Here is a 27,237-nt window from a genome sequence, read left to right as displayed (position 1 = left end):
CCAGCTCTTTTGAGTCCTCTAGTGCCCCTGATAACTTTGAGCCACGGCACTCAATCCCAGAAATCCCACGAACAAGAAGAGACACAAGCAAGGCATATACTCGCCCGTAACTTTAAGCCCCTCCACCCCGCCAGCTGTTCTGCACTGCACTGCACTTTCAGTGTTGGCTGCTCTGTTGTTTTGTTTAATATATTTTCGATTTTAAAAGCTGTTGTAGTATTGCATGGGTAAAAACTTAACTTTTGATTTGTTACATGACTCTTGTTTCATAATCAAAACCATTTAACATTCATATATTATGACTCATCACTGCATGAAAGTTAGAAATCCCTTTAAACAATGGTAAAATAATTCATGGAGTTTCACAAAAGTACTTGAACAAGGCCCCATTTATACCACCCAGTGAACCCGAATCCCACTTCCAGGGGCTAATGGCTGGTTGTATAGCCACACGTTTTCAGGGATGAGACTCAAAATAAGAACAGTGGGCATCCCAAACAATATGTCTCTGGGTCTTTCCATTTTCTGTGGGATACCTGGCTGGCTGCTGAAACCGCTGAGCAAGATCTGGAACTCATCTCCCCACCCACGGTTAAGGCTTTCCCCTTTATCCTCACAAATATTGGATAGAATACAACATATTGATATAATGCTCAGCACACTTTTTTCTGCTGCTTCCAATGTATTCCACAAACAGCACCATCTCCCTTTCAGACGGCCACATGCACACTTGATTACCATTCTGCAACTGCTGAGTGTGTAGTTAAAAAGCTCTTTTATTCTGTCCTGATCTGTGATCTGGTCTGTGAATGGCTTCATTAACCAAGGAAGCAGGACTTAAGACAGGTCTCCCAGAATAACCAGAGAAACATATACACTGTTAATGTCCATAGTATTCCTGGGGCCACACTGTCCTCATTCCATTACTTTGAAAAGGCCTGAGTTCTGATCATGTGCACTTCCAGTCTACCCTATATTTATGTCTGTAATCCTACCATGGTGGTCAACCAGCCCTTAGAACACCATGGAGAGCTATCCCTTCTTATTCATAAGTTCTGTGCCGTAGTGGGGGAATGAGGGGCTGGGAGGGGGCAAATGATAGGAGATGGGTTTATAAGTTGTCCTAGATAGTTTGATGGCTTTGCATGTATGAGGTTCCCAATAGTCTCCTGAGCATTACCCAGCTTTATAACTGGATGCAATAGTACGTTTTCCATGGCTTGACACTCCTGCATGAGAATATCCCAAGCAGTTGATCTCCCCAAGTTGAATTGGTTTGCCACCAACTAGCAGCATTCTGGAGTGGCCAGCTTCCTGATGCATAATGGTGACGTGCTTTTCTAGGGGCACTGGGTACAGCATGTTGATATGCTGTTGATGAAGCTCGAAGGTCAGTTCAGCAATTGTCTAAAAAAAAAATGTAGCCCTTCCCACCCTGAAATTTTCTCACTACTGCTGGTCATAGAACGATTCGTTCCTACCAAGCCGACGCTGGTTTTCCAAGGCCAGAAATGCTCTGCTCAACATGGTGGCAGCTGTGAGTACGCACAGACTGCTTGGTGTGTATTTCAGCGCTCAAAGCCAAACAGATTCGGTTCTGGAGATCACAGGTCGCACCGCTGAGTGTAGGATGTGGCAGCAGCAACAGCTCCTCCAGCAGCAAGAGGAAATTCAGCAACAGTGGAAGCAAGACACGGGTGAGGAAGAAGAGGAGGACACTGAGCAGCTAGTTCTAGAGGACCAGTTCTTGGAGGAGTTTCAAACTGTGTGAACACTATTGGTGCAGCTTGTGTACGGCGTGTTATCACCCATGCAGCAAAAAGCTGTGCATTAAGACTCGCTGTGTAGATATATCCTAATAAAGCTGCCGAGAATCTTTTTGTTGTTGTAAATGCATCTCTTGGCTGTATCAATTAACATGGAACCTTCTATTTACTGACGGGTCTCTCTATCATCAGCTCCTCAGGTAGGGACGTAGTCTTATTTGTCTGTAAAGTGTTTGTGTATTGTGCCTGTCTGCTGAATATTGCCTCATCTGTTGGTATTTTAGGTATCTTAAATACCTACCAGCAGGGGGCTTTCTCCCTTCTGGAACTTTAGGAGACTCTTGGGCAGCATTTCAGTCTTCTAGATTTTTTTAAAGAGCCTCTGAACGCAACCCTTGGTACAATATAACATGGATATAAGTGGACCTGACCACTTTCATTGCTGTGGACCTGACCACTTCCATTGCTATGCACCTGAACACATCAGAGTCTGCCATCTTTCCTACACAACCAAGCAAAGTTGGTCATAACTTTGGCTAGAGAGTTTAGAAAGGATTCCACTTAATAATATAGCAAATCAAAGTAGTTTTCACTTATTTAACTTAGGGTGCACAAATAACAAGGAAAAGTTTGTTTTACATGGATGGTTCCACATTCCCTGGAGTGTGTCATAGATGAGCCTTAATTTGTGTCCTTAGAAAACAAATACTTGGTTGAGCTCTTTCTTTAGCTGTTCTTTATCTTTTTCTTTTGCAGGGTTTGCTTCAGGAACTCAAACATCTCAAAATTAAAGTGGAAGAGCTGGAAAATGAACGAACCCAATATGAATGGAAATTAAAAGCAACCAAAGTAAGCAGTAAATTTAGCACTTATGAAGGACAGACTTATTCCAACCTGGAAGTGGATACTCCCTATTTTTCCCTCAATATTTACTTTTTTTTTAACATTTAATATATTTCACTGATGACTATAAAATAAGATTTTGTTTGAACAATCTGTTGAATGCAGATTTTGCCTTTAAAGTTTTGCTGTCCTTTTACTTAGGATTTTTACTCGTCCTGCCACCCCATTCTCTTCTCTTTTTCTTTTCCCAAAAACTAATATATTGGCTAACAAAGGAATTGTTCCATGAGCAAGCCTTCCTTTCAGGCTTTCTATTTTACTCTTTCTATATCAGTTACTAGCTTCTGGAGTAAGTTCTCTAGCTTGAAAGTCACCGTTTCACAGATGCAGACAGAGACAGCAGTGTAAGGAAAAATGTAGAGCTGTTTTGGTGTACCACATGAGTAAATTTCATAGAGTGTAAGGACAGAACAGATCATTAGATCAACTTGGATTTTACCCAGTTATTCAAGTATTGAGCCCAATAACTTGTGTTCAACTAAAGCATGGACTCCTGAAAGGCATCCAGTCTTGATTTGAAGACATCAAGAGGTGGAGAGTTCATGGCTTCCCTTTGAAGTTTGTTCCAATGGTTAATTACCCTCCTTATTAAACATTTTTGCCTTATTTCTAGTTTGAATTTGTCAGGCTTCAGCTTCCAGCCATTGGTTCTTGTTATGACTTTCTCCACTAGATTAAAAAACCTTTTAATACAATTAATAATAATAACAAGGGGGAAGGAATGCAAGCCAAAATAGGGAAAGAACAAGTAAAAGACTATTTAGATAAGTTAGATGTATTCTGTTGGCAGGACCTGATGAAATTCCCTAAGGGTACTTAATGAAGTAGCTGAAGCAATCTTGAAATTATTAGTGATTATCTTCAAGAACTCATGGAGAATGGGTAAGGTCCCAGAGACCTGGAGAACGGCAAACATAGTACCTGTCTTTAAGAATGGGAAATAAGAGGATCCAGGCAGTTAGACTAGTCAGCCTAACTTTGATACCTGGAAAGATACTGGAACATTAAACGATCAGTTTGTAAACATCTAGAGGATAATAGGTTACTAAGTAGTAGCCAACTTGAATTTGTCAAGATCAAATCATGCCAGACCAACCTAATTTCCTTCTTTGCCAGGGTTACTGGCCCAATGGATGGTGTGGGGGAACAATAGATGTGATATATTTTGATTGTTAGTAAAGCTTCTGACACAGTCCCACATGACATTCTCATAAGCAAACTAGGAAATTGTGGTCTAAATGAAATTACTATAAGGTGGGTGCAAAACTAGTTGAAAGACAGTGCTCAATGTGTAGTTATCACTGGTTTGCTGTCAAACTGGAAGGAGGTATTTATGGGGGTCCTCCAGGGGTCCGTTCTGAATCCAATATTATTCAACATTTTCATTATTGATTTGAATAATGGAGTGAAGAGTTTGATTATAAAATCTAGGAGGGGTTGCAAAACAGTTTGGAGGACAGGATTAGAATTCAAAATGACCTTGACAAATTGGAGAATTTGTCTGAAATCAACAAGATGAAATTCAGTAAAGATAAGTGCAAAGTAGTACGCTTAGGAAGGAAAAATCAAATACACAACTACAAAATGGGGAATAACTGTCTAGGCAGTAATACTGCTAAAAGGATCTGGGGGTTATAGTGGATCGCAGATTGAATGTGAACGAACAACGTGATGCAGTTACAAAAAAGGCTAATATAATTCTGTGACAGACTATACCCTTATGTTCACCACTTTTACAAAACTATGATAAATCTTGTACAAAGTATATCTTGCAAGGTATCATTTGAAAAATCATAATTCGCTGATCACGATTGTCCTGAGAAAATGTGTGGCAAAATTGAACATTATAAGAGTCTACTGTATGATGTTACTAATGCATATTTATCTGGGGAAGCTAGTCAAACCAGTTCCTCAGAGACAAAAGGCAAATGGAAGCCTCAGCCAGGTATTAACAAAATCAGTTGGACAGTCACCTGGGTAAGCAGCCATTCTTTGGCAGGAAGAGGGGTGTGAACTCAAGAGGGGGACTAAAACTAAAAAACAGAGGGACAAACATCCCAAAGCTCCCCTTTTTCTCTCTCCCTGCCCACTTCATTTTCTGCGTGTGAGAAGACAAAAGTAAACAGCCGTTGGACTCTGGGGAAGGAGCCCTGATGTGAAAGTCAGGAGACAAGAGTATGTGGAAGAATAATCCCTGCTGGTTTTGGGGTTTTTTTTTTTACCTTCGTTTTCCCTCCCTGGTTGATGACTCTGTTTCCTGCATAAATGCAAATTAAGACAAGCACACATTCCTTTCTTTGTTTAGGACAGACCTGACTTCTGCCTGGGCAGGTCAGTGTGGTTTGGAACATGTGTTAGTAACATCATACAGGGGAATCTTAACAATGTTGCCACACATATTTTAGCAGGACAATACTGATCAGAAAATTATGAGTTTTTAAACGATATCTTACAGGGCATACTTTCTACAAAAATTATTACAGTAGTGTGTATACAGGGGTGTATTCCATCACAATAATAAATCCATCTTCTGAAACGGTGACAATGAACTTTCTAGGTCTTTTGTAAATGTTTTGTCAAAACAATGTGTGGTCTATTATCTTCAGAGATGATGACTGTGAAAGGGAAAAGTGGAGGAGTGTGGAGGCAGAGGAAAGGGGGCAGAGAGAGAAATAGACTTCTGGAGAGAAAGGAATGGGAGAAGATATGGGACTGGAAAGGAATATAAGTGCAGGGAAAGGAAGCGGAAAATTAACTGTGGTGATTATATGCAATTGAGTAAAAGAGGAAAGATGAGAGTTTTTAGGAGAAACCAAGATTGAAGAATGGGATTGAGGAGACAAGTCCAAATCTGCTATTAGGAAGTCTGCACTTCTGTCTTCCTATTGCTCCAGCTACTGAAATAAAAATTTGAAATATCTCCCTGGCTGGGATATATAAAGCACATTAGTCACTAAGAACGCATGGTAATCATTCAGAGGTTTAGTAAGCTGAATTCCTATATTCCATGGGGATTTGATGGCAGAAATGGTGAGCCTTTGCTGCCACCCAGCTGCCTGCTCCTTCATGTCAAAATGTGTTTTCACTTACTAAACTAAATATCTCCCCTTCTTCCCTGTCACATCATGGGTTTTTCTTAACTATAATGTCTTGAGGACCTAGTAACACCTTACATTCAAGATGCTAGATATTAAAGTGATTTGTCTATTAGAAATGTCATAGATAGATCACAGTAAATTTTTACTGAGACAAATACTTTAAGTGCTTCTAAAGATGCACAAAAACCTGAAAAATGATGCCTCTTTCTCAAATAGCCAGCTGCTCTCAGACGGACAAACATGAGAAAATAGTATCCTTATGTTGCCAGTTGGGCAAGTCTGTATTTCTGTCCCTGCTGGATTTTTGTGAAGTTTTAGTGTGTGAGATTTTACCCAGTCATAATGGCAGCCTTACACACACATGATGTGTGTAAATTAACTATTGTGTTTGATCCATATGAATGGTTGGTTTTCAGCCCATGCATTACTTCTGCCATAATTGCCATCTAAAATATCTGATGCAGGTAAGAGCAAGTTTTCCCAAATGTCTGACAGCGGTGGTCAAACTTAGTAGAAGTCAACCCAGGACACTTTTCTTGTATTCGATTATTTATCTTTTTTAATATGATGGATGCAGAAATATTGTATCACAATAGTAGAAGCTACACCTAATCCAAACATACAATTAACGTAATAAAAGTGACCCATGACTATGCTGAAAAATGCAAGGTTCTCTTCCAAAATGTGGGTAAAGTTTGGGAAAATATTCTGCTCTCTTGGAGTAGCTGTTGCAAATGACTGAGAGTTCCCTTTTAGCACTATATTGCTGGCCCAAGTAAAGCCTTGTACAAACTGTTAGGAAAACAACTACCCTTAATGCTTTCTGTCTATTCCCAGATTACTTACCAAGGAAACAGCCTGATTGTATTTGATCAGGCTGTACAGTTCTGAATCCTTAAAATCCCACCATCATATTCCGTGCTCTGCAGGGCTAATACCATTGAAAAACAGTGAGTACCTGTAAAAGAAATATCCTTCCTGCAGGATAGGTGGCATTGTTAAGGATCTAAGAGTTTCATAATATTAAAAGAAGGTATCAATCAGGGCCTGGAGTCAAGTGAAGTGACTTTTTGTTTGGGAATTGAGAATGAGTGGGTATCCAGTGATGGTGACATTCTGAATTTCTGTTCTGTTCTTTCAGGCTGAAATAGCCCAGCTTCAGGAGCAGTTAGCTCTCAAAGATGCAGAAATTGAACGTTTACAGAGTCAGCTCTCCAGGACCTTGGTACATAATGAAATTGCAGAAAGAGGTAAGAATGGATAGGGGAGAAATCAAAGCTGAAATGAAAACATTTGTCTTCCGTTCTGTGAAGCAGAAACTGCTCAGCATTTAAAGCAATGTAAGGAGACACAACAGTACTGCCTTCTACAATTTTGGAGGGGATGGGGGAAAGAACGCTCTACTGACTGGCCAAGTAAGAGAATTTAGTATCCACAGAGCACTAAAACTTCTAATGCAGAGAACTTTATTCTAAATTGAAAGACCATTTAATGTTCCTTATAGCCATATATTTGTAAAATATTAATCTCAAAGTTCTATGAAAGGATATTTCTAGTTACCTTTTTAAAAAATTACCAAACTGTTGTTTATCATTGTCACCGTGCCTCTGTGTATCACAGCTGAGAATACCAGATACAGGACAACCTCCTGAGAAATAGAGCAGACTCACCCCCAAACTGGTGGTTATTCTATTATTAGATATACCAAGACACAAACAAAAGTAAACTTCTGTCTCACCACACTGGTTAACATGCAGTCTACTTAGGCATCCCACCCCTTGTTTCTCCACCCATACACTAGACTGTATAATGAGTGGTTATTTAAAACTAATTTAATCAAACAAAGGGTTCTTCTAATCCCAAGAGATCAGCCACATACTCAGGTCAATATATAACTCACATCTTACCCAATAATCACGATGTTGCCAATCCTTTAGTACCTATAATCTAAAGGTTTATTTAGAAGATTAAAGAAAAAGGAGAGAGTTAAAATGGTTAAGGAAATCAAATACAGATCATTACAGAGTTCTTGTATCAGGTTTGAAGCAGTGATGTTACAGAATGCTGGCTTGTAAAGATTCTGGTAACTTCCATAAGATTGGAAGGTCCTCAGTCCATTATTAGAATGCTCCTTTTCTCCAGAGATCAGAGCAGGAAAGAGGCAAAATAGAGATGCTTCCAGGGTAATCAAATTTGATAGATTGTGACTTTTCCATTGATACCTTACATGACATACTTTGTACAAGATTTGTAGCAATTGTCTAACAGTGGTAATATTAATGATATAAATGGTCGTATTCCAATCATACAGCGTCATAATGACTTCCCAATAATAGTCATGTGCAACCCCTGTGTATTCAAACATTCAAAATCATAACTTGTTAGGACTGCATCATCACCTGGTTGGACTGAATCTCCATCAGATTCCTTTGTGTACCTCTGCACTGTCAATAGGGAACAATGCTACACAGAAGAACTGGTCCCCTTCCCTCACTCCCCTTCCATTTTCAGCCAACTTCACCAATGTTCCCTGGAGTGTTGACCTCACCCAGCTTCCATCGGATACCAGGGTATAGAAGGAGATGATGCTATAGGCCCATGACTCTCTCCCTCACCACTGCTCCCCCTCCCAAAGAGAACTGCTGTATCTCCTTTTCCAGAAGCGAAGGAGACAATCTAGCCCTTTACTGTTGTATCTTCCATAAGGGGTGAATACCTATTCAGGCAGTGCTCTAACACTGTATTAGCAGTGTCTCATGCTAGTCATCTGTAGAGCTTGTGCATGTTGAATGTTACAAGGTTTGTATATGACACTAGAAAATACAGTTTCCCTAACAGTGTTTTGAAACTTTAACAATTAATTGAAAAGGAATTTTTCCATTAGGAGCGTAATTTGAGATTTTCTACGAGATGTTCAAAAAAAATTTTAAAAATGAGTATTAACTACCAGTAAGTCAAGAGTGCCACACCTTTCAGTTTTCCAACTATGGGTCCATTCCTGTTCCCACTGATGTCAATGGTTAAACTCTCTGTGATTCCAAGAGGAGCAGGAGCAGGATCTAAATTTGTGAGTGCCCTAATGAAGCTACTGAATTGGTATATATTTGAATGGAATGATATGTAGTAATAGCAACATCTCCTCTAAAAATATTGCCAAATTTTCTGGTCAAACTTTTTGGTTTTCTTCTGAAGGACAATAATGTCAAGATGTACCTATTACGCTTGAATGCATATTCTGACTAAGTTGCCATACGGTATCTAATCTGTGCTTTTTCTACAAACTTTATTTGACTTTCACCATTTACCATTGTAGCGGAACTATATAGGAGAAAGCTAAAAGAAAAACGTAAGCCTGGAGATTCACTTTTGGCATTTTCTTAATGTTCGTTTTCACACAAATTATAGCTAAAATGCACTTCTGCAGCAATAATTTAATGTCTGTTTACATTCAGTTGCTTTATCATAATGTACATGAGACAAATATTTCATTGTTTGCAGCAAGCAGACAGCTATTAGCCCTGCTTAAAGCTTGAGTCTGATTTATCACTTCAAACAAATATGAAATCTCATAGGTTGCTAAATCAAATAGCTGGACTTGAAAAGGACACTGTCAAGGTTAAGAGGCCTTAGTTTTGACCTTCATTTTTTTTATTTGCATGTAAAGCCAATGTGATAGTAGTTTTGTGCATGTGTTCCTTTTCATTTTTCTCTTTGTGGTTTTGGGGAGATAATTTTGTTTGAAAGCCGGCTTCTTCTTTTTACCGTTGAGGTAAATAAGGGGGAAAATATTTTGGTAAGGAAATAGATTTTCATTCAGACTTGTTTGGGGTTATTACAAAGAGTGAGAATGAAGTTTATTTTAAAAGTGATCAAAATACCTTGACACGGTTCTTTTGAAAGTCTAATAGCGATGAATGAAAATTAGTTCCGGGTTGATTTTTTTAAAGCTTTTTCTAAAAAAGTGGCTTTCTTTTTAAACCTGTCTGATTGCTTGCTCACTGCTTGGTGGTTTTTATATTTGTTTTGATTTGATTGTGTTAGTGCATCTCACATGTGGACTAAATGCTATTTTCTGCATGAAAAACATGTTTGCAATACCTTCATTTGAATGTTTGTTAATATATTACTCATAGTCAACCATTGCAAAATGTATGGAAGTGGCAATAACTAGCTGAAATTAATAATTAAAGTATTTACAAACAATTTGAATGTGAAGCTTGAATGTTCAACCTTGAACTATTCGTTGTAAAAAGGTTTACTAATAATGCCTTTTGCAACACTAATTTTTTCCCATTTCCTTATCCATTGTATCACTGTCTTTGAGTACTGGTAGCACAGTTCTTTGTGAACGAAATACATCAATTTAAAAATGTCCAGGAGTGTGTTCTTTGCATGGAAGCTAAAATAGATAAAATACTTTTAGGCTCTGCTTGTTCATCTACATTTGGTTAGTACAAATGGGGATGTGGGATAGTTTGTGGAAGTAGTACAGGGAGAACTGATGGCAGATTTGTGCCTATGATTAGTTAAGAAATCCTATTGTCAACTTCTGTAAATTTCCAGAAATACAGGTTTGTGAAGACACACAATTTTTGCCTATGCACTTTCATAAAGAACCTACAAATCTTGCACTGTAAAGATTGTGATATGTATGGTATACCTGTGGATTCGCTGTTGGCATTTTTGTCACAGATTTTATTCAATTATTCAAATTTAGAAGGTTTTTAATAGATCCTGGAGTCCACGGAAATCTTTTCCTTGTGCAGTGAAGACTACAAGAAGACATTCAGAATTACTGCAGAATGTCAGGCTTTCTTTTTTATTATTTGTTGTTGTTGTTGATGTTCAGGCTTCACACGTATTCTTTAACCACATGTAAACTATAGATCATTCTCCCCACCTGGAAGGTAATTTCTTTTAAAATTATTTCCATAAATATGACACAGAGGAGCCTCTCAAATCTCTAGAGAAACAGATGTCAAATCTTTACCGCACAAATTTTTAGGAAAATAAAATGTTTAAAACTAAAACCATTATATAGTACTCATTATACGTAGCACCTTTAATATCACAGCAATTGGCAAGCCTGAACTATTCGTAGTTGAAGAGACTTCCAAAAAGTGTGATTGTCACAGTTTAACTTTACTTATACTATGTACTGGGCACTCAGATGGCCCAGTGATATGCCCTGTATAAGAAACTAAGTAGAATAGAACAGAAATGACTAAATCTAGGTTAAATATAATAAATATTTTTCTCTTAACATTTTAAAAACTATTTTAGATCAAGAAGTTCAACGACTGAAGATAGGAATGGAATCGTTACTAGCTGCAAATGAAGAAAAGGTGAGGAAATGGTTAGGATTAACTTGCCCCTTTGCAGTAATAATGGAGGTCTATCTAGAAGGTATAATTTATTGCATCTCTGCAATGATCTAAAATGCTGCTTTTCATAAGGCCAGCATCACCGTGAGTTGCCTGGTGTCGCATGGGGTTATGGGACCTATGTGGCTAACCTTGAAAGTGTGATGCTGCCTTTCCCCACCACCCCCAGCTGCAGCATCTTTAAAATGCCTGGGATTCTCATCTGGAAGCTCTTTTGCCTGGGGAACAGAGATCCAGGGTTACAGGCATCCCTCCTTCTCTGCCTTATAAGGTTCACTGACCTTTCAGCAACACTTTGTAGCCCTCCAGCCACCCTTACATGGCTTTCCATTACAGAATCTGAATCAGGAGTGCTTTGACACTGTCAGTTTAGATTCTGCAACAGAGAGTGAGCTGACAGTGACTCTTGAGTGTGAAACTGAACTCACGGGGGGAGAGAGCCAGAAGAGTCCAGGAAAAGCCAAGAGAAACGTTAGAAAAAATAATTTGACAACACCTTTAAATAGAACAATGTTCCTACCCTTGGATTCCGCTGCTATGTGCTAGTTCTTCTGAACTATCTTTGAGTGGGAGGTTTTAAGACACAATCCTGCAAGATGCTGAGCAGCTTCAAAGCCCCTTTACTTATTAAGTTGTTTCTGACTCTTGCAAGAAAATAAATAAATAAAAATTAAAGTTTGGTGGGTTTTAATTGAGGTTTTTAAGAAAATTTACAATTAGGAAACCATAATAGAAAAAGGCAGGCCAGGGTGTGCATTAGTAAGTTATTAGTACATGTCAATAGATGTGAGGTGTGGGTAAGTAGCCTCTTAATACACACCCTCAGATGGAAGCAGGGAACACTGAAAGGGCAAATGATAATTCTAGAGAATTAAGCACCCCATAAATGAACATGACTCATAACAGGCTGTGATGTTTAAATGGTCAAAAAGCCAAAATTTACATCCAGACAGTAAAAGATGTGGCATTATCTTTTAGCAGAGCTGTTACCAGTCTGTGTAACATTTTGCATTCTAAGAGGAACATCAAATATCTTCGCTCACTTTCTAGTCTCAGGGGCTGTATTCACAGGGACAGGAAGCCCATTCCATTAGCACATATGGAGTGTTTAAAAAGCTGAGTTGTGGCCAGTATAGGGCTGTTGTGTGTAAAGCAACCATCTTGAATAATGTGGCTGCATGTGCCATTTAGGACAGCAAGTAAAGTAATCAGATGCTTAATTTTTTTTGAAAGTTGATGGATACCTCTGTTTGGGTTTGAGATGTATGCACGCTGTTTTGGAGAGGATATTCCAGTCTCTGCTTTTCATTACAGAGAGACCCTACTGTCTCCATAGTTATGGTAAAAGCTGGATTTCTATTATAAGCCCAGTTCTGTTTTTTGTAGACTTCCTAGGGCATGCAGCAGCAGCACCTTCTCTTCTCCTACCTGGCAAACTCCTACCTTCCATGTCTCCAATTTATTGTTGTGTTGTGGGTGGGGGAGAGAAATTAATGTTGTTGCCATTCTGGACTGTTATGAGACCCTGTGCAAATTCCAGCAGAGAGCAATGAAGTCCATCCTTACATAGAGACTGTTTTTCTTGTCAATAAACCTTGGTCTCACGTTGAGGAATGTACTAGTTGGTGGCATGTACATTTTTGTTCTCTGCTGCATTGAATCAGACCCCCTCGGTTGCCTCGCTCTCTTGTAACTGGTCTACGAAGGGAAATTAAGCCCTACTACTAGTGTTTGTGGAGATTTTCCTTTAACTCTTATGATAGAGGCCTATGCATTTCATGGTGGAAAGTCATTACTTTTATCCTAAGTTCTCTGTGGGGGGAGCAAGGGAGGGGCAGCTTAGATAGAAACTGCATAGTCTACATACCTAAACAGTTGAGAATCTTTACACTGTTTGTCAGATTAAATTCTTTGGGGAGGGAGGGAACATTATTAGAGCAAATCAGTCAGTGGTGTCTTTCATCATTCACTGTCCAAGCCCCAAATACATCTGATACTCAAAGGGATAGGCCAACTGGTCAGCTCTTCATTCCGCTGTGCTGTTTTTTCCTCTCTTCTGCTCTTCAACTCTAATGGCTGCAACTTCAGGAGGAAGAAAAGGGGATGTTGGGCCAGATATTCAGCCCCACTAAATTGGCTTTGTGCTATTATAGCAGCGCAAGTGGGACTAATAACGAAGGATAGATTTTTCAAAAGAACTTGGCACCCACAGTTGAAGCCAGATTGTCCAGTTAAGCTCAGTGCTCCCATTCAGACGTCTTAGTGAAGTGGCCAGATTTTCAAAAGATTTTAAGGGAGAGCTGTTGCGGGCTGAGCCATTTTTGAAAATCTGGCCTTAAGTGGGCAAACTGGGGATTCTCAGTAAGGGGAAATCCTCAGACAGAATATAGCTGTCATATCTGACTCTATACCATTTCCTCCTGGCCCACCGTGTGGGAGCATGTTGAATGTAGGAAGGGGATGTGGCCAGGTCACACTGTACTTCAGTGATCCCCATCAATCAAGCCAATGTAACTTAACACAGCTGTAGGGCTGCTCTAAGTTATGACCTTAGGGTTGTGGGGAGATGAGCTGGTGAAAAAGGTAAGTCAAGTGCTGCTCCAGAACAGCGGAGGATTCAGTTCCATGACTCACGAAAATCAAACCAAATGTCTTTATCGCTATGCCTCTGTAAATAACTGATTTGTCATTGGTATCAAATTAATCTGGTTTTTTAAAATATACTAATTTATACATTTCAGCAAATTGTATGTACAATGCCAGCTAAAAGTTGAGGCATAAATGTTCTATACAAGGCACATGAGATTCTGGACATGATTCCTATTAAGAATAGGCACAAATCCCCAGGCATCACAGTGAATGTATAGCTATTAATAATATGTATAATTTACTGTAGGTACAAATGTAATGGTATTAAATTTGGCACTTTGAATATGAATTCCCTTTAATGTTTTTTTGCAGGACCGTCGAATAGAGGAGTTAACAGTGTTGCTAAGCCAGTACAGAAGGGTGAAGGAGATAATGATAGCAGCTCATGGTAAAATAAGTGTTGTGGATAATGTTTGATGTGTGGTCTTCCTGAATACTGTACATTCTGTAATGAATAATCCTTAATAAGGCATAAAAAGAAGGCCACACAATAAGGCATAAAAAAAGAATCTGTTTAAGGCAAATTATAATTTTCATCTGTAACATTCTAGGCATTTAATTTTGGTTAACATGCTATACTACACATCATAAAACTAGGGTCAAAACTGATTAGGAGATTTAGCCACACCATTCCCATTCATACAGACATGTGTGGCTGATTCCCTTAGTTAGTTTTGAAAGTTGTAACCTAAATGTTTGTTTTACGTCATTTAATAGCAGGTTGGAATGTAATTCTGAAATTCTGTGTTGCTCTAAATGGTGTCATTAGGATTCCTTAACACGAGAGCGCGTCTCAGTCAATCAGATTCATTGTTTGTTTTTAGACTAGCAGTCAGGAATCCCAGTAAGAATTAGGACCCCGTTTCTTACAGGGTACAAAAACTCTTCCCAGGTAAAGCTCAGCGTCTAAAGCAGGGGTAGGCAACCTGTGGCATGCGTGCCAAAGGCGGCACGCAGGCTGGTTTTCAGTGGCACTCACACTGCCCGGGTCCTGGCCACCGGTCGGGGGGGCTCTGCATTTTAATTTAATTTTAAATGAAGCTTCTAAAACATTTTAAAACCTTATTTACTTTACATACATACAATAGTTTAGTTATATATTATAGACTTATAGAAAGAGACCTAAAAACGTTAAAATGTATTACTGGCACGTGAAACCTTAAATTAGAATGACTAAATGAAGTCTCGGCACACCACTTCTGAAAGGTTGCCGACCCTTGGTCTAAAGGCAAGACCACCAGTGGTTATAACAGAAGTGAGAAGAAGAGAGTGCAAAAGCAATAAGCGCTTGTGTTAACGTAGGTTTGGAGTGTGCATGACTAGATGCTTTAATTCTTTTAATTATATTCTTCTTTCATTAATAATAATAATAAGACACAAATTTCAGCAGTGCAAAATGGCTCCAGGAGACCTTAATGGGATGATGATGATAAGTCAGACTATAGTTAATACTATTCAGATTTCTTTCATGTCAGCTTAATTCCAAGTGCAGCAAAAATGATCAGCTGTCAAAGAGCAAGCTAGAATTATGGGAGCAATGTTTCTGAACGGGCCATTGTTTTCCTTGATGTAAGAAGTGTTTTTATAGTAGGTTCATTACAAAGAACTTCATTCTCAGATGCAACTGAACGGTGTTAAGAGAACCTTTTTTTTTTCTTTGCATATGATGATTTGTTAAATGAGTATAGTAAATTTTTCCAAACCAAATATTCACAGCTGACTACTTGGGCAAACGCTGATATGAGAAAAAACTACAGCCTTATCAATCTATTGCAAAACACTACTTAATTAATTAGGAGGTGGTTGGGGATCATCCTTGTCCATTGCATCACTTATGTTGGGAATGGAATAGGTGTTTTAGGGTAGTCTCACTTTTAGATTACCTCTATTATGATAGCTCCACTGACATCAATGAAGCTATCATAATTTACAACAGTTGAGGACGTGCCCATAGGAAGCCACACTTTGTGGCAACACCAAATAACCTTCAACTTCACATCACAAGGGCTCAGTCAACAACAGCAGGTTTGCTGGCTGTCTTCTGAACCTAACAAGGTAATAATGCACACTAGTCCAAATAAACTGGGAAATAGTCTATCCTTGTGGCAGCAGCAAGGCTTAATGTAGCTGGCAATAGTTTTCCATAGGGGATTACCACCTCAGTCAGGTAAATGAGGGATAATTGACATTTTAGTAAACAGATTTATCCACCATAAAATATTAGCCCATCTGATAGGAAATATCATCCATCCTGTCTGCATTTAGAATAGCAGAGCCATGAAGGTAACACCAAGCATAAGCAAAGCAATTTTTCTTTTAAAAAAAATGCACATTTTAAGGACCTAATCCAAAGCCCATTGAAATTAATGGGAATCTTCAGTTGACTTCCGTGAGCTGTGGGTCAGACCCTAAGTTGGTACCGTTACCACCAATAGAAATTTTACTGAACACCAAGCTTTACGTTTTCCCTGCATTAGGCAGGGGTCCTGGAACAGTTTTTATAGTGGGGGTGCTGACAGCCATTGTACCAAACTGTAAACCCTGTATATAATGGAAACCATTTCAAGCAAGGGGATGTGGCACCCCTAGTTCCAGCATCTATGGTGTTAGGTTGCATTTGGAAGGTCTCATATGATCCATAATATGGTCGCGAATGAGTTTGCCTACAGTATTATTCCTTTACTACTTATTAACACAACATTGTGAGATCTGAAGAGCAGGTCAACATAGCAGCCAGAGTAGTCTTCTTTTTCAGCAGACTTGAAAGACAAAAGAAAGGCTGAAAGCAATTTTCATGTTTTCTGACCTATCACGCATTTTCATTAGCTGAATAGGGTCTGCTGTTGTTAGGCAGTATTTTGTTTGACATAATTATAACACTTTCCAGAGACATAATGAAACTCTTATGAGTCCTTTTGCAGTGATTCAATTTTCTATAATTAAATACAAAACATTTGGAGAAAGTTTTTAAAATAATTAAGTATAGAATAATGTGAAAAATAAATTGACCAGATATCCTTGTTTTTTCCAGAATTCAGAATTGTGTCTCAAGTGAACACAAGTTTTCATAGCTCCTGTTTATTTTCAGAGAAGTCTGGTACATTATAATGTACTGCATTTGGTTGTTTGCTCCAGAGAAAACTTTATTATCTGAAGAAGTACCACCAAAGAACTGAAAAGATATTTCAGAGGAAGATCCTAAGACTGGAGCTGTCCTAGGGGTTTGTGTTGGTTTTTAGGGTTGGGTTGGGTTTTTTCCTAGAAAAATCTGGGCTGTTTATATGGGGAAGAGCTTCAAAGCATATTCAGAGACAGATCTTCTTGCAAAATACAAAGTAGCTCATGTTAAGGCAAAAGAGAAAACATTACAAAGTTACACATAGCTGTGTAACTTCTGTTTTATCCTCCAAGTCTGCCTCATGTCCACTAATAAATATAAATCCTTTTCTTTGAACAGCACTGTTGAAGACAGGTTTCTTTTGTATCTGTTAGTGATCATAGGCTGTATAGATCAGCTAGTAAAAGATAGTGAAATGAAAAAGCAACTGTTTTACAGTTCATATCAGCTGGGTTCAATTCACATCACTTAATATTATCCTCAGACTCGCATGCTTATGGCAGAGAAACCTAAAAATGTACCACGTCTTGCTGTAAATTACTGATTGTATGTCTGAGATTATATTGTTATCAACAATAACAATGCCTTTTGAGTACTTCACTTCTTTCCTAGAATTACCCTGAGAGAACAGCTTTCATGGTGGGAAATTTTAAAGTACTGCATGTTCTGTGTCAATATTATTCCATTTGTCGGTCTTTGTAAAGGCGCACACATGCACCAGATCTGTTCAGACACTCTTTGAACAAGTTCCAAGTCAAGACTTGGCTGTAATTTGATACTTTCTATATTTCTGCAGTAGTTATTGCAATTAGCTGTTATAACAGGATAAATCTCAAAGGAAACCTTGCTCTACTCAAAGGCCTAGAAGAGAACATAACTCAGAAAGAAAAGTGTCTCTTCTTCCACTTCAGCCTCTGTTTCAGATTTACCTTCCAGTTGCATACATCTACCCTGCAGACTTCTGTGTCAGAGTTAAAGCCTGCTTTGACATGTGGCATGGATTTATTTCATTCTGAATTAGCTTAAGTGCTCGTTCCCTAATGTCAAATGAATGCTGAAAATATTTGTTAGTTCTGTGCAGCATCTTCAGATTAGGATGGAGGGACTCTCCCCAGGGGACTTGGAGATCCGGCAACTGCTGTGGTTAAAAAAAAAAAAAAAAAAAGTACTCTGTAGATTGATGAGCTGGAAAATAGAGAATTTAATGAGATGTGTTCTGTTGACATGTGAATAATTACTGATCATCATTACTGATCTTCTGTGTCAGGATAAAATGACACTGGATTGTGAGTACCAGAATTTCAGGGTACATTTCTGTATTTAAATAAGTGCCATCTTATAACTTCACTTTTGAATGAAGTATGAGAAAACTGGGTTGTGATAGAGAATGCTTATTCTAACACATATGCCTTTTAGTAAGAGAAATGTAGCATGTACAGTGACAAAAACAAAATAATATTCAGTTTATTTTATTTACATATAGATATAGTGCTCCACTTTAAAGTCTCACTTAAAAATACTGTATAAGATAGTTGCTTTTTAAGCAGAAGGAATATATAGGAACCCAACAAATGTTCATTTAGCCAGTTAGTCTATTTAAGCATTTCTATCCTTTCACTCTTCCAGGCTCTTCAGAGAAAATTCTGTCTGGTAGCAGTGAAGAGGAACTTGAGGCAAGTTTGAAGAAGTGGAATCTCATGAATAAGCACCAAGCAGAATTACTTAAACCCGAGGTATTTAACAAATATATTGTTAAGGAGTAAATTCTTGTTTTAACTCCGCCATATCAGAGATGGTCTACATGATTGATCTCACTATGGTTCCAAGAGAATAACTCAGGGCAGAATTTGTCTCTAGATTAATGTATTTGTACATATGTGTTGTTTGGTGGGTTAATTTGGAGATTCAAACACACATGGACTAGAATCACAAACTTGGACTCATATTTTACACAGGTACCTCCAGGAGAATTGTCACCAACTATGGAGTCTTTACTGCCACAAAAAACTCTAGAAATCAGGTAACACACTAGTTTTGTAAATTGTCCTAGGTCTAAATAACATATTCAGATATTTACATTTATTCTTGCCTGTTCGTACAAAGCTAACAATACGCGGTCAGATGAGGACACACTGCTTGTTGTTGTGTACGCGTATAGTGCTGACTTAGCAACGTCATTGATTAAGAGGTGTACATAGCACATAACACTTACAACAAGCTATATTATTCTGATTAACAGTGGAAGCATTCCAGTTCCTTCAAATAACCTTATTTCTCCACATGAGGAATCCTTGGAAAGCAGAAGTAGGTAAGAACAATATTACTTGAGATACTTATCACCAAGATTAACTGAAATCTACAGAACACTTAGTTCATCAGTAATCTACAGGTGACTTTGCCAGTTTTTGCAGTTTTGGTGGTTTTAAAGATTTCTATCAATTGCAGATTATTCCCAGAGTGTTATCCCACCATTTCTGTACCATGTTGATAATGTATATGATTCCACAGACATTATTTTGTATTAATTGTTGTTGTTTTAATTTTCCAATATCATTATTTTATACTTTCTAAGGGTTCCACAGAAAAAAATGTCAAGTAGTCTAGAGGACTTGCAGAGTGAATCCCTGGAAAAGGTTGGTTCATAAGTATTTACAACTTTTAGCATTTAATATGAAATCTTAAGAAATTAATGTCAATTTTCTGTCTGTTTGCATATGCTAAATATAACCAACACCAATACTGTATGTAAAAAAGGCTTATGATACTGTAGTTCAAACCCTCTCTCTCCCACCCCCATGTCTGAGCTTAGAATGAACCAAGTATTTGCTTTGTCCCCACAAACACATCCTAATATTCAGCTTTTCAGCTAAACAAGGAATAAAGGGAAAATGCATTGACATGAAGTATCTCCAGTGTATAAATGGTAATGGGAATTAATATCCTTTTGAATTGCACATCTCAATATGCCTTTAAGTTTCAGGACACATGATCACAAGAATTGTGCACTGGGCTACCGTACAAATAAACAATATACTTTTTTACTTTTTTTTTTAAAGTAGATGTTTTTATTCAGAGTCAGATCTTTTCGGGCCTCACCATTACACTGAATTCATAAAAACACTCTATTTTTGTAGCATATTCTTCAGATTCAGCATCTGAAACCGTGAGCATATTGACTCTTATTTCCTGTTAAATGTACAGTAGGAAGCTTTTAGCAGATCCTGATTGACAACCATTAGCCTATTCTGTTTTATGACATTATACAGTATTTATTCACTGTGTAATTTCACCTTATCAGCAAATTGTAATGCTTTTGCTCAGGCTAAAATGGATTTAACCATGAACACAATTAACATACACTTTGTTTTATGTATTTTAAAATATCTTTAAGTCCTATGAGTTGCAAGGACTTTAATGGTAACAGACCTTTTAACTTATTAATTAGATCACAATTTAAAAATAAATTAAATTGCTAAATATTGAGACTATGATATTATTTCTGCCCAGGATTGTGGTTTGATTGTTTGCTTGTAAAATGTATTTGTTACTTACCAAGCCAGACTTCTGGTATAAATGGCATTATTGAAGCTGGTGGTGGTGTTATATTATTTAAATAGTGGGAGCAGTGTTGTTAATGTCAAGGCTAAATACATTTCAGGTTGGCTTATTTTTCACTTTGATTAAGTCTTATTTCAACACGATCAAATGGATCATATTTTTACTCGCTAAATTTAGGTTTTCTCCCGCTGCCACTTTAATTTTGTCAGAGTTTTGTTGCTTTTTTTGTATGACACAGTTACTAGGTTTGTGTAATATTACTTATCCGTGCACATTGATACATCATTTTTAAATGGAATTAATGTAACCATATCCAGTAAAAATGTGGTTAATTCCAAAATTTCTTCTAGATTTTCCTAAAACCTTTTCTGTGATCTTTTGATTTGTTAATATAACTGTAACCTAACAAAATATGTTTAAAACTTACTTTGTACTCATTTGATTGTAGTAATACATATGGTAAATGAATCAAGGACTAACATTTTTAGTTCCTTGTAGAATTTAAAGGTCTATTTTCTCCTTGATGTGCTCCTGTATATGTTGTTAATTTTAAAAGGCTATACAGGATGCATATGCAAAGGTAGGTGTGCAGGTATTCTAATTTGGTCCCTGAGCTACTCAGATCTGACAAGCTAAGCACTGTAGGCTTGGTCGGTATTTGGAGGAGAAACCAACAAGATGACACAGAAAATAGCATTAGTGAGTTTAGGTCTCAGATCAACAAAGCACGGAAGCATATGCTTAAATTTAAGCACATGACTAGTTCAGAGGAAATCAGTGGGACCTATATGTTTAAGTGCTATGCTGAATATGGATGGGATTATTCGTGTGTTTATAATTAAGTACATGCTTACTTGCTTCTCTGAGTCAAGGCCTTAATAGTCGGTACTCTGTCATTGAGGCTGTAATAGACCAAACTAGGGGTACTGTATTGCTGAAGGTATAATATTTTACATGGGATCTAAGACTTAGGTCCTTTTTACTTGCAACAATTAAAGATCCCAAAACATTTCTTTTTTAAAGTAGAAGTTAGCCTTGTTGACCCGGCCAAAGTACTGTTTGCGTAATTACATTCCTACCTAATTATTCATTCAGCTTCAATTAGATAAGATATTCTTCATTTCCTATCCTAGATCATTATGTAATACTATATTGTAGTGGTCTGTTAAACAGCTGACATATCTAACACCACAGGAAGCAATACATAAGTGTTGGATAAAGTAATTCTTAATCTTTAGGTTGAATCCTGCCCCTGTGGAAGTTGAAAGCAAAAAATCCCATTGATCTCAACAGAATCTAAATGGAAGTCATTTTGGTAAAGTGGCTGGGGAAAGACAGATGAGCTATATATTATTGAATGAGGAGAGAATACACCTCTTAATATCTTCAAATAGAATCACTATCTAGAAATCAGACTAAAACTGTTGTTTTGTGTTGTATGTATGTTTATACTAACATTTGTCTGTTACTTTTTTCCATCAAACTTTGAAATTACCCTCCCTGCAACTCCATAGCATGTAGACGGGAAACCAGTAGAACCTGTTTTAGAACAAGAGGTATATTGACTGTATCTTAACTCATTTAACATTTGCCTTCTGTGACTATGCATTGATGGAGTGGCTACTTTTTCACTTCTCATTCAGTGTCTCTTAAATTGTTTTTGTATTGTTAAAGTACCGACATTTTTTAAAAGGTGGAGGTAGGACTCGGGAGGAAAAACTCTATAGTCTAATAAAGAAAATAAAATCAGTTCTTTAATCACTCTTCAATCAATCAGAAAAGGCATAACGAGATCTAATGGTTGAAAGCTGAAGCTAGACAAATTCAGAAAAGAATTACAGTGCAGTTTTAGAACACCGAGGGTAATTTATGATTGGAACAATTTACCTAGACATGTGATGGATTCTCCATCACCTGCTGTCTTTAAGTCAAAACTGGATTTCTGTCTGAAAGAGCCAACTTGAACAGGAGTTTTCATTTTGATCCAGAAATTGTTGATGAGGTTATTTGCCCTGTATTATGGTGGAGGTCAGATTGTCGTCATCTAATGTTCTATTCTGGTCTTAATCTATGAAAATAGACAAATCTATGGTAAAAATTGCATTGATTTCAATGTGAGCTGAATAAGACCCTCTGTGTAGAAAATACGACACAGCAGTAGTTTATATTCTCACTAGTTTGAGGGATGGGGATGGATTTAAAAAAAAAACAACTTAGCAGCAAAACATGAAAATAATACTTATGTACAAAGTTACATAAAGTTATTACATATGAAATATAATAACTGTGTAAAGTAATTACACATTACTTTTGGGGTACAATTGTATATTTCCCATGTATATTTTAGTAGCCATGGTTTCTATTGTATTTCTCCTGCAGCATGCTTAGTAAAGGTAGGGCTAGTATATGAGGGTACATGATATATTTCTGTGAGCTAAATCTGTTTTGTATTCTTTATCCTCATGCATTCCTTTCCTTTCATGTACTCTCAGATAATGCAAAAATAAACATTTAGCAATAAGGCCCTGATCCAAAGAACACCCACAGCTCCCATTGTCTTCAGTAAAAGTCAAAGGGTGCTCAGCACTTCTCCAGTGAGGACTTGGTATTTCTAAATTTCTCCCACTTCTGGAATGTGCACCGAGTCCTCAGTGATGGCCTCTCATCCTTTCATTCAGAAGAAACCCTGTACAAATAGTGATATCAACATTCTACTGAGAAATAACACTTTTACCTGGACAACTTTTCAAAGCTGGGAACAGCACGTCCACCTGTGAAACCCACAACTTCAGCTTAAGAATAGTCTCACTAAACTCTTAACAATGAGATTTGTATGCACAAATACAGGCTTTTGCAGGCACATATGCAGAGTATGTCAGAGTAGGTGACCTTACAAAGGTTTACTGTAACAAAATTCAGTGTTTTCCTATACTTAGCTTAGTCTATGCAACAGAAAGGTAAATGGTCGCTTTGTACTGCTCACTTTCAGTACAATATATTGAATGTTGGTGTTTTGAGGGCCTCATGCTGTGAACACTTACTACCAGGCATAGGCCCTACCACTATGAGTAGTACCATTGACTTAAATGACATTATGCACAGTGCTAAGCACTGTGGCTGGGTGTGAGTGTAGATTGGGACCTGCTCTAGTATGAGACAGGCAAAAACTGTATGGAATAGTTAGTGGAGTTCATGTAACCACTCTAAACAGAAATGACTCTAAAATACAAGTTAGTCCATGCTTTTCCCTCTAAAAGTTATATTAAAACTATTAATAATTAAAAAAAAATAAGTTAGTGTAAAGTACCTTAAATCTATGAAAATTATCTTAACTATATGTAGTTATTTAGTAAATTTTTTTAGCCTAACTTTGGTTTTCGTAAAAATGTGTCTTCTATTTAATATTCTCTTTGTTTTGCATCTGTATTCATACCTTACTACTAGAGATCGGTGATTACATTTGGCCTAAGTTTGATTGAAACTCAAATGCTTCTGAGTTCACATTTCACTAAGGTGCAACTCTGTGTGGGAGTAAGGGTGCAGGTGGGAGGGAGCATACAGAGAAGACGAGGGGGTGAAATAACACTGGAAAAACAAGGTGAAATATGGACCAGAGAGTATGCAGTGAAACTATGGAGTGGGAAAGGAGGAAAAGAAGGGCAAAGAAAGAAATTCTAATGGCAAAATAAATACAATGTATTTAACAATACTTTACACTTTAACATAGTACATAGGTCCCCACTGTGTTACCATAGCTTTGGAGGGTGGGTGGGGGTGTTATATCCTTTATACACAATCACAAACTTCCCTTTAGCTAGAAAAACATGTTGTTGTTGTGTTTAAATTAAATCACCCTTAGGAGAAAACCATGGTTTTAAAAAATATTTGCAACCTCCACATAGCGTTGCCTGTCCCTTGAATGAATACAGTGCCGTTTTTACAAATATTATACAAATAATTTGTATTTTTTTAAAAAATACAGAATAAACCATATGTGAAGAGTAACAAATATCAGACCTTGCCAGGGAAGCTTCTTCGACCCACACATAACGGAGATCATGGAACATACAATACTCCCACTTCCCTAAATGTATTTGGAATGAATGACAATGAGGACAACAGTGTACTGAGCCTGAGTATGTATTCATACTTCCCTGCAAGTGTTTGAATAATTGTGTATAAATATAAACAAACTCCTTTGTGTGATCCAGCTGATATAGCAAATGTTTTATATTCCTTTAAGCTAGAATAGTGGGCTGTTTCAGTCAGAGGAGTCAGGAAAAAAAAGGAACAGAAATTTCAAGAGGGTACTTAAAATCAAAATGATGCATTAACTTACCTGATTGCAATGTAAAGGATATCTCTAAGGTCAGTGTACTGATTTCTGTTATGTTGAATGATAAAACTGTGCTGACATCACATGTCACGTGCTTCTTGGATGTTAGCTAAATCATTTTGTTAAGCAACGAAAAAGATTAGAAATTGGCGGGGGGAGGTATTATAGTGGGTAACAAACCTCTGCTGTTTAAAATCAGGACTTTAATCAAACCCCTTGCACACATGTGACTCTGTGAATAAGAAGTAATAATTGTTCAATGCAAAACCTTCCTGGGAACTCCAGAGCTCTCTCACCTCTTCTGCTAAGCAAAACAGCTAGCCAGGCCAAGATAAAGACAACTTATAAAGCAGTTGGTTAAGAAGGTTATTTTAAAGAATTACTTTGCCCCAAAATATTAGCAATCTGACTAAAAAAAAATCTGTATTTTATTCTTTGTTTACAGTCTACCTAGCATGATTGTAAACACTTGCTTCAGGAGAAAGTCCTGGTGGTCTATTTTGTTATCAGTATATATTGCATATAACTCATTGATACTAATGAGAGAAAGATGCATTTACTAGGGGGAGAAGAGATCCATCAGCTTTAGAACTTGGAGGAAGGCGTTTAGCTTCTTTTCAAACTGCTGCCTGTCTTAAGCATGTATTTTGTTTATTAAGGCCTAAAATTACATACATAACATGAAAAAAGAAAAGGAGTACTTGTGGCACCTTAGAGACTAACAAATGTATTTGAGCATAAGCTTTTGTGAGCTACAGCTCACTTCATCGGATGCGTTCAGTGGAAAATACAGTGGGGAGATTTATATACATAGAGAACGTGAAACAATGGGTGTTACCATACACACTGTAACGAGAGTGATCACTTAAGGTGAGCTATTACCAGCAGGAGAGCGGGGGCGGGGGACCTTTGTAGTGATAATCCAGATGGGCCATTTCCAGCAGTTGACAAGAATGTCTGAGGAACGGTGGGGGGGGACAATAAACAAGGGGAAATAGTTTTACTTTGTGTAATGACCCATCCACTCCCAGTCTCTATTCAAGCCTAAATTAATTGTATCCAGTTTGCAAATTAATTCCAAATCCGCAGTCTCTCATTGGAGTCTGTTTTTGAAGTTTTTTTGTTGAAGAATTGCAACTTTTAGGTCTAATTTATTTGAGCATAAGCTTTCGTGAGCTACATCCGATGAAGTGAGCTGTAGCTCACGAAAGCTTATGCTCAAATAAATTGGTTAGTCTCTAAGGTGCCACAAGTACTCCTTTTCTTTTTGCGAATACAGACTAACACAGCTGTTACTCTGAAACTTTTAGGTCTGTAATCGAGTGACCAAAGAAATTGAAGTGTTCTCCAACTGGTTTTTGAATGTTATAATTCTTGACCTCTGATTTGTGTCCATTTATTCTTTTACGCAGAGACTGTCCAGTTTGACCAATGTACATGGCAGAGGGGCATTGCTGGCACATGATGGCATATATCACATTGGTAGATGTGCAGGTGAACGAGCCTCTGATAGTGTGGCTGATGTGATTAGGCCCTATGATGGTGTCCCCTGAATAGATATGTGGACACAGTTGGCAACGGGCTTTGTTGCAAGGATAGGTTCCTGGGTTAGTGGTTGTGTCGTGTGGTGTGTGGTTGCTGGTGAGTATTTGCTTCAGGTTGGGGGGCTGTCTGTAAGGAAGGACTGGCCTGTCTCCCAAGATCTGTGAGAGTGATGGGTCGTCCTTCAGGATAGGTTGTAGATCCTTGATGATGCGTTGGAGAGGTTTTAGTTGGGGGCTGAAGGTGACGGCTAGTGGCGTTCTCTTATTTTCTTTGTTGGGCCTGTCCTGTAGTAGGTGACTTTTGGGTACTCTTCTGGCTCTGTCAATCTGTTTCTTCACTTCAGCAGGTGGGTATTGTAGTTGTAAGAATGCTTGATAGAGATCTTATAGGTGTTTGTCTCTGTCTGAGGGGTTGGAGCAAATGCGGTTGTATCGTAGAGCTTGGCTGTAGACAATGGATCGTGTGGTGTGGTCTGGATGAAAGCTGGAGGCATGTAGGTAGGAATAGCGGTCAGTAGGTTTCTGGTATAGGGTGGTGTTTATGTGACCATCGCTTATTAGCACCATAGTGTCCAGGAAATGGATCTCTTGTGTGGACTGGTCCAGGCTGAGGTTGATGGTGGGATGGAAATTGTTGAAATCATGGTGGAATTCCTCAAGGGCTTCTTTTCCGTGGGTCCAGATGATGAAGATGTCATCAATGTCATCAAGGGGACGAGAGCTGAGGAAGCGTTGTTCTAAGTCGGCCATAAAAATGTTGGCATACTGTGGGGCCATGCAGGTACCCATAGCAGTGCCGCTGATTTGAAGGTATACATTGTCCCCAAATGTGAAATAATTATGGGTGAGGACAAAGTCAAAGTTCAGCCACCAGGTTTTCC

At 38.0% G+C, this 27,237-nt stretch overlaps 1 protein-coding gene across 1 annotated transcript in view; it reads left to right on the top strand.

Moving 5' to 3' along the window:
• The window catches only part of PPFIBP2 (PPFIA binding protein 2), a 207,821-nt gene that overhangs the window by 158,688 nt on the left and 21,896 nt on the right, over nt 1-27,237 (top strand). Inside the window, exons 8-17 of the mRNA XM_074955092.1 lie at nt 2,523-2,615; nt 6,909-7,017; nt 9,081-9,113; nt 11,051-11,112; nt 14,113-14,188; nt 18,545-18,651; nt 18,874-18,938; nt 19,158-19,226; nt 19,491-19,551; nt 24,459-24,612. Coding sequence (XP_074811193.1) covers nt 2,523-2,615; nt 6,909-7,017; nt 9,081-9,113; nt 11,051-11,112; nt 14,113-14,188; nt 18,545-18,651; nt 18,874-18,938; nt 19,158-19,226; nt 19,491-19,551; nt 24,459-24,612 — 829 coding nt within the window. The remainder of the gene's footprint in view (nt 1-2,522; nt 2,616-6,908; nt 7,018-9,080; nt 9,114-11,050; nt 11,113-14,112; nt 14,189-18,544; nt 18,652-18,873; nt 18,939-19,157; nt 19,227-19,490; nt 19,552-24,458; nt 24,613-27,237) is intronic.

This window comes from Natator depressus, chromosome 6 (assembly GCF_965152275.1).
Source record: "Natator depressus isolate rNatDep1 chromosome 6, rNatDep2.hap1, whole genome shotgun sequence".
Lineage (NCBI taxonomy): Eukaryota > Metazoa > Chordata > Testudines > Cheloniidae > Natator > Natator depressus.
This window is presented reverse-complemented; position numbering and strand designations above follow the sequence as displayed.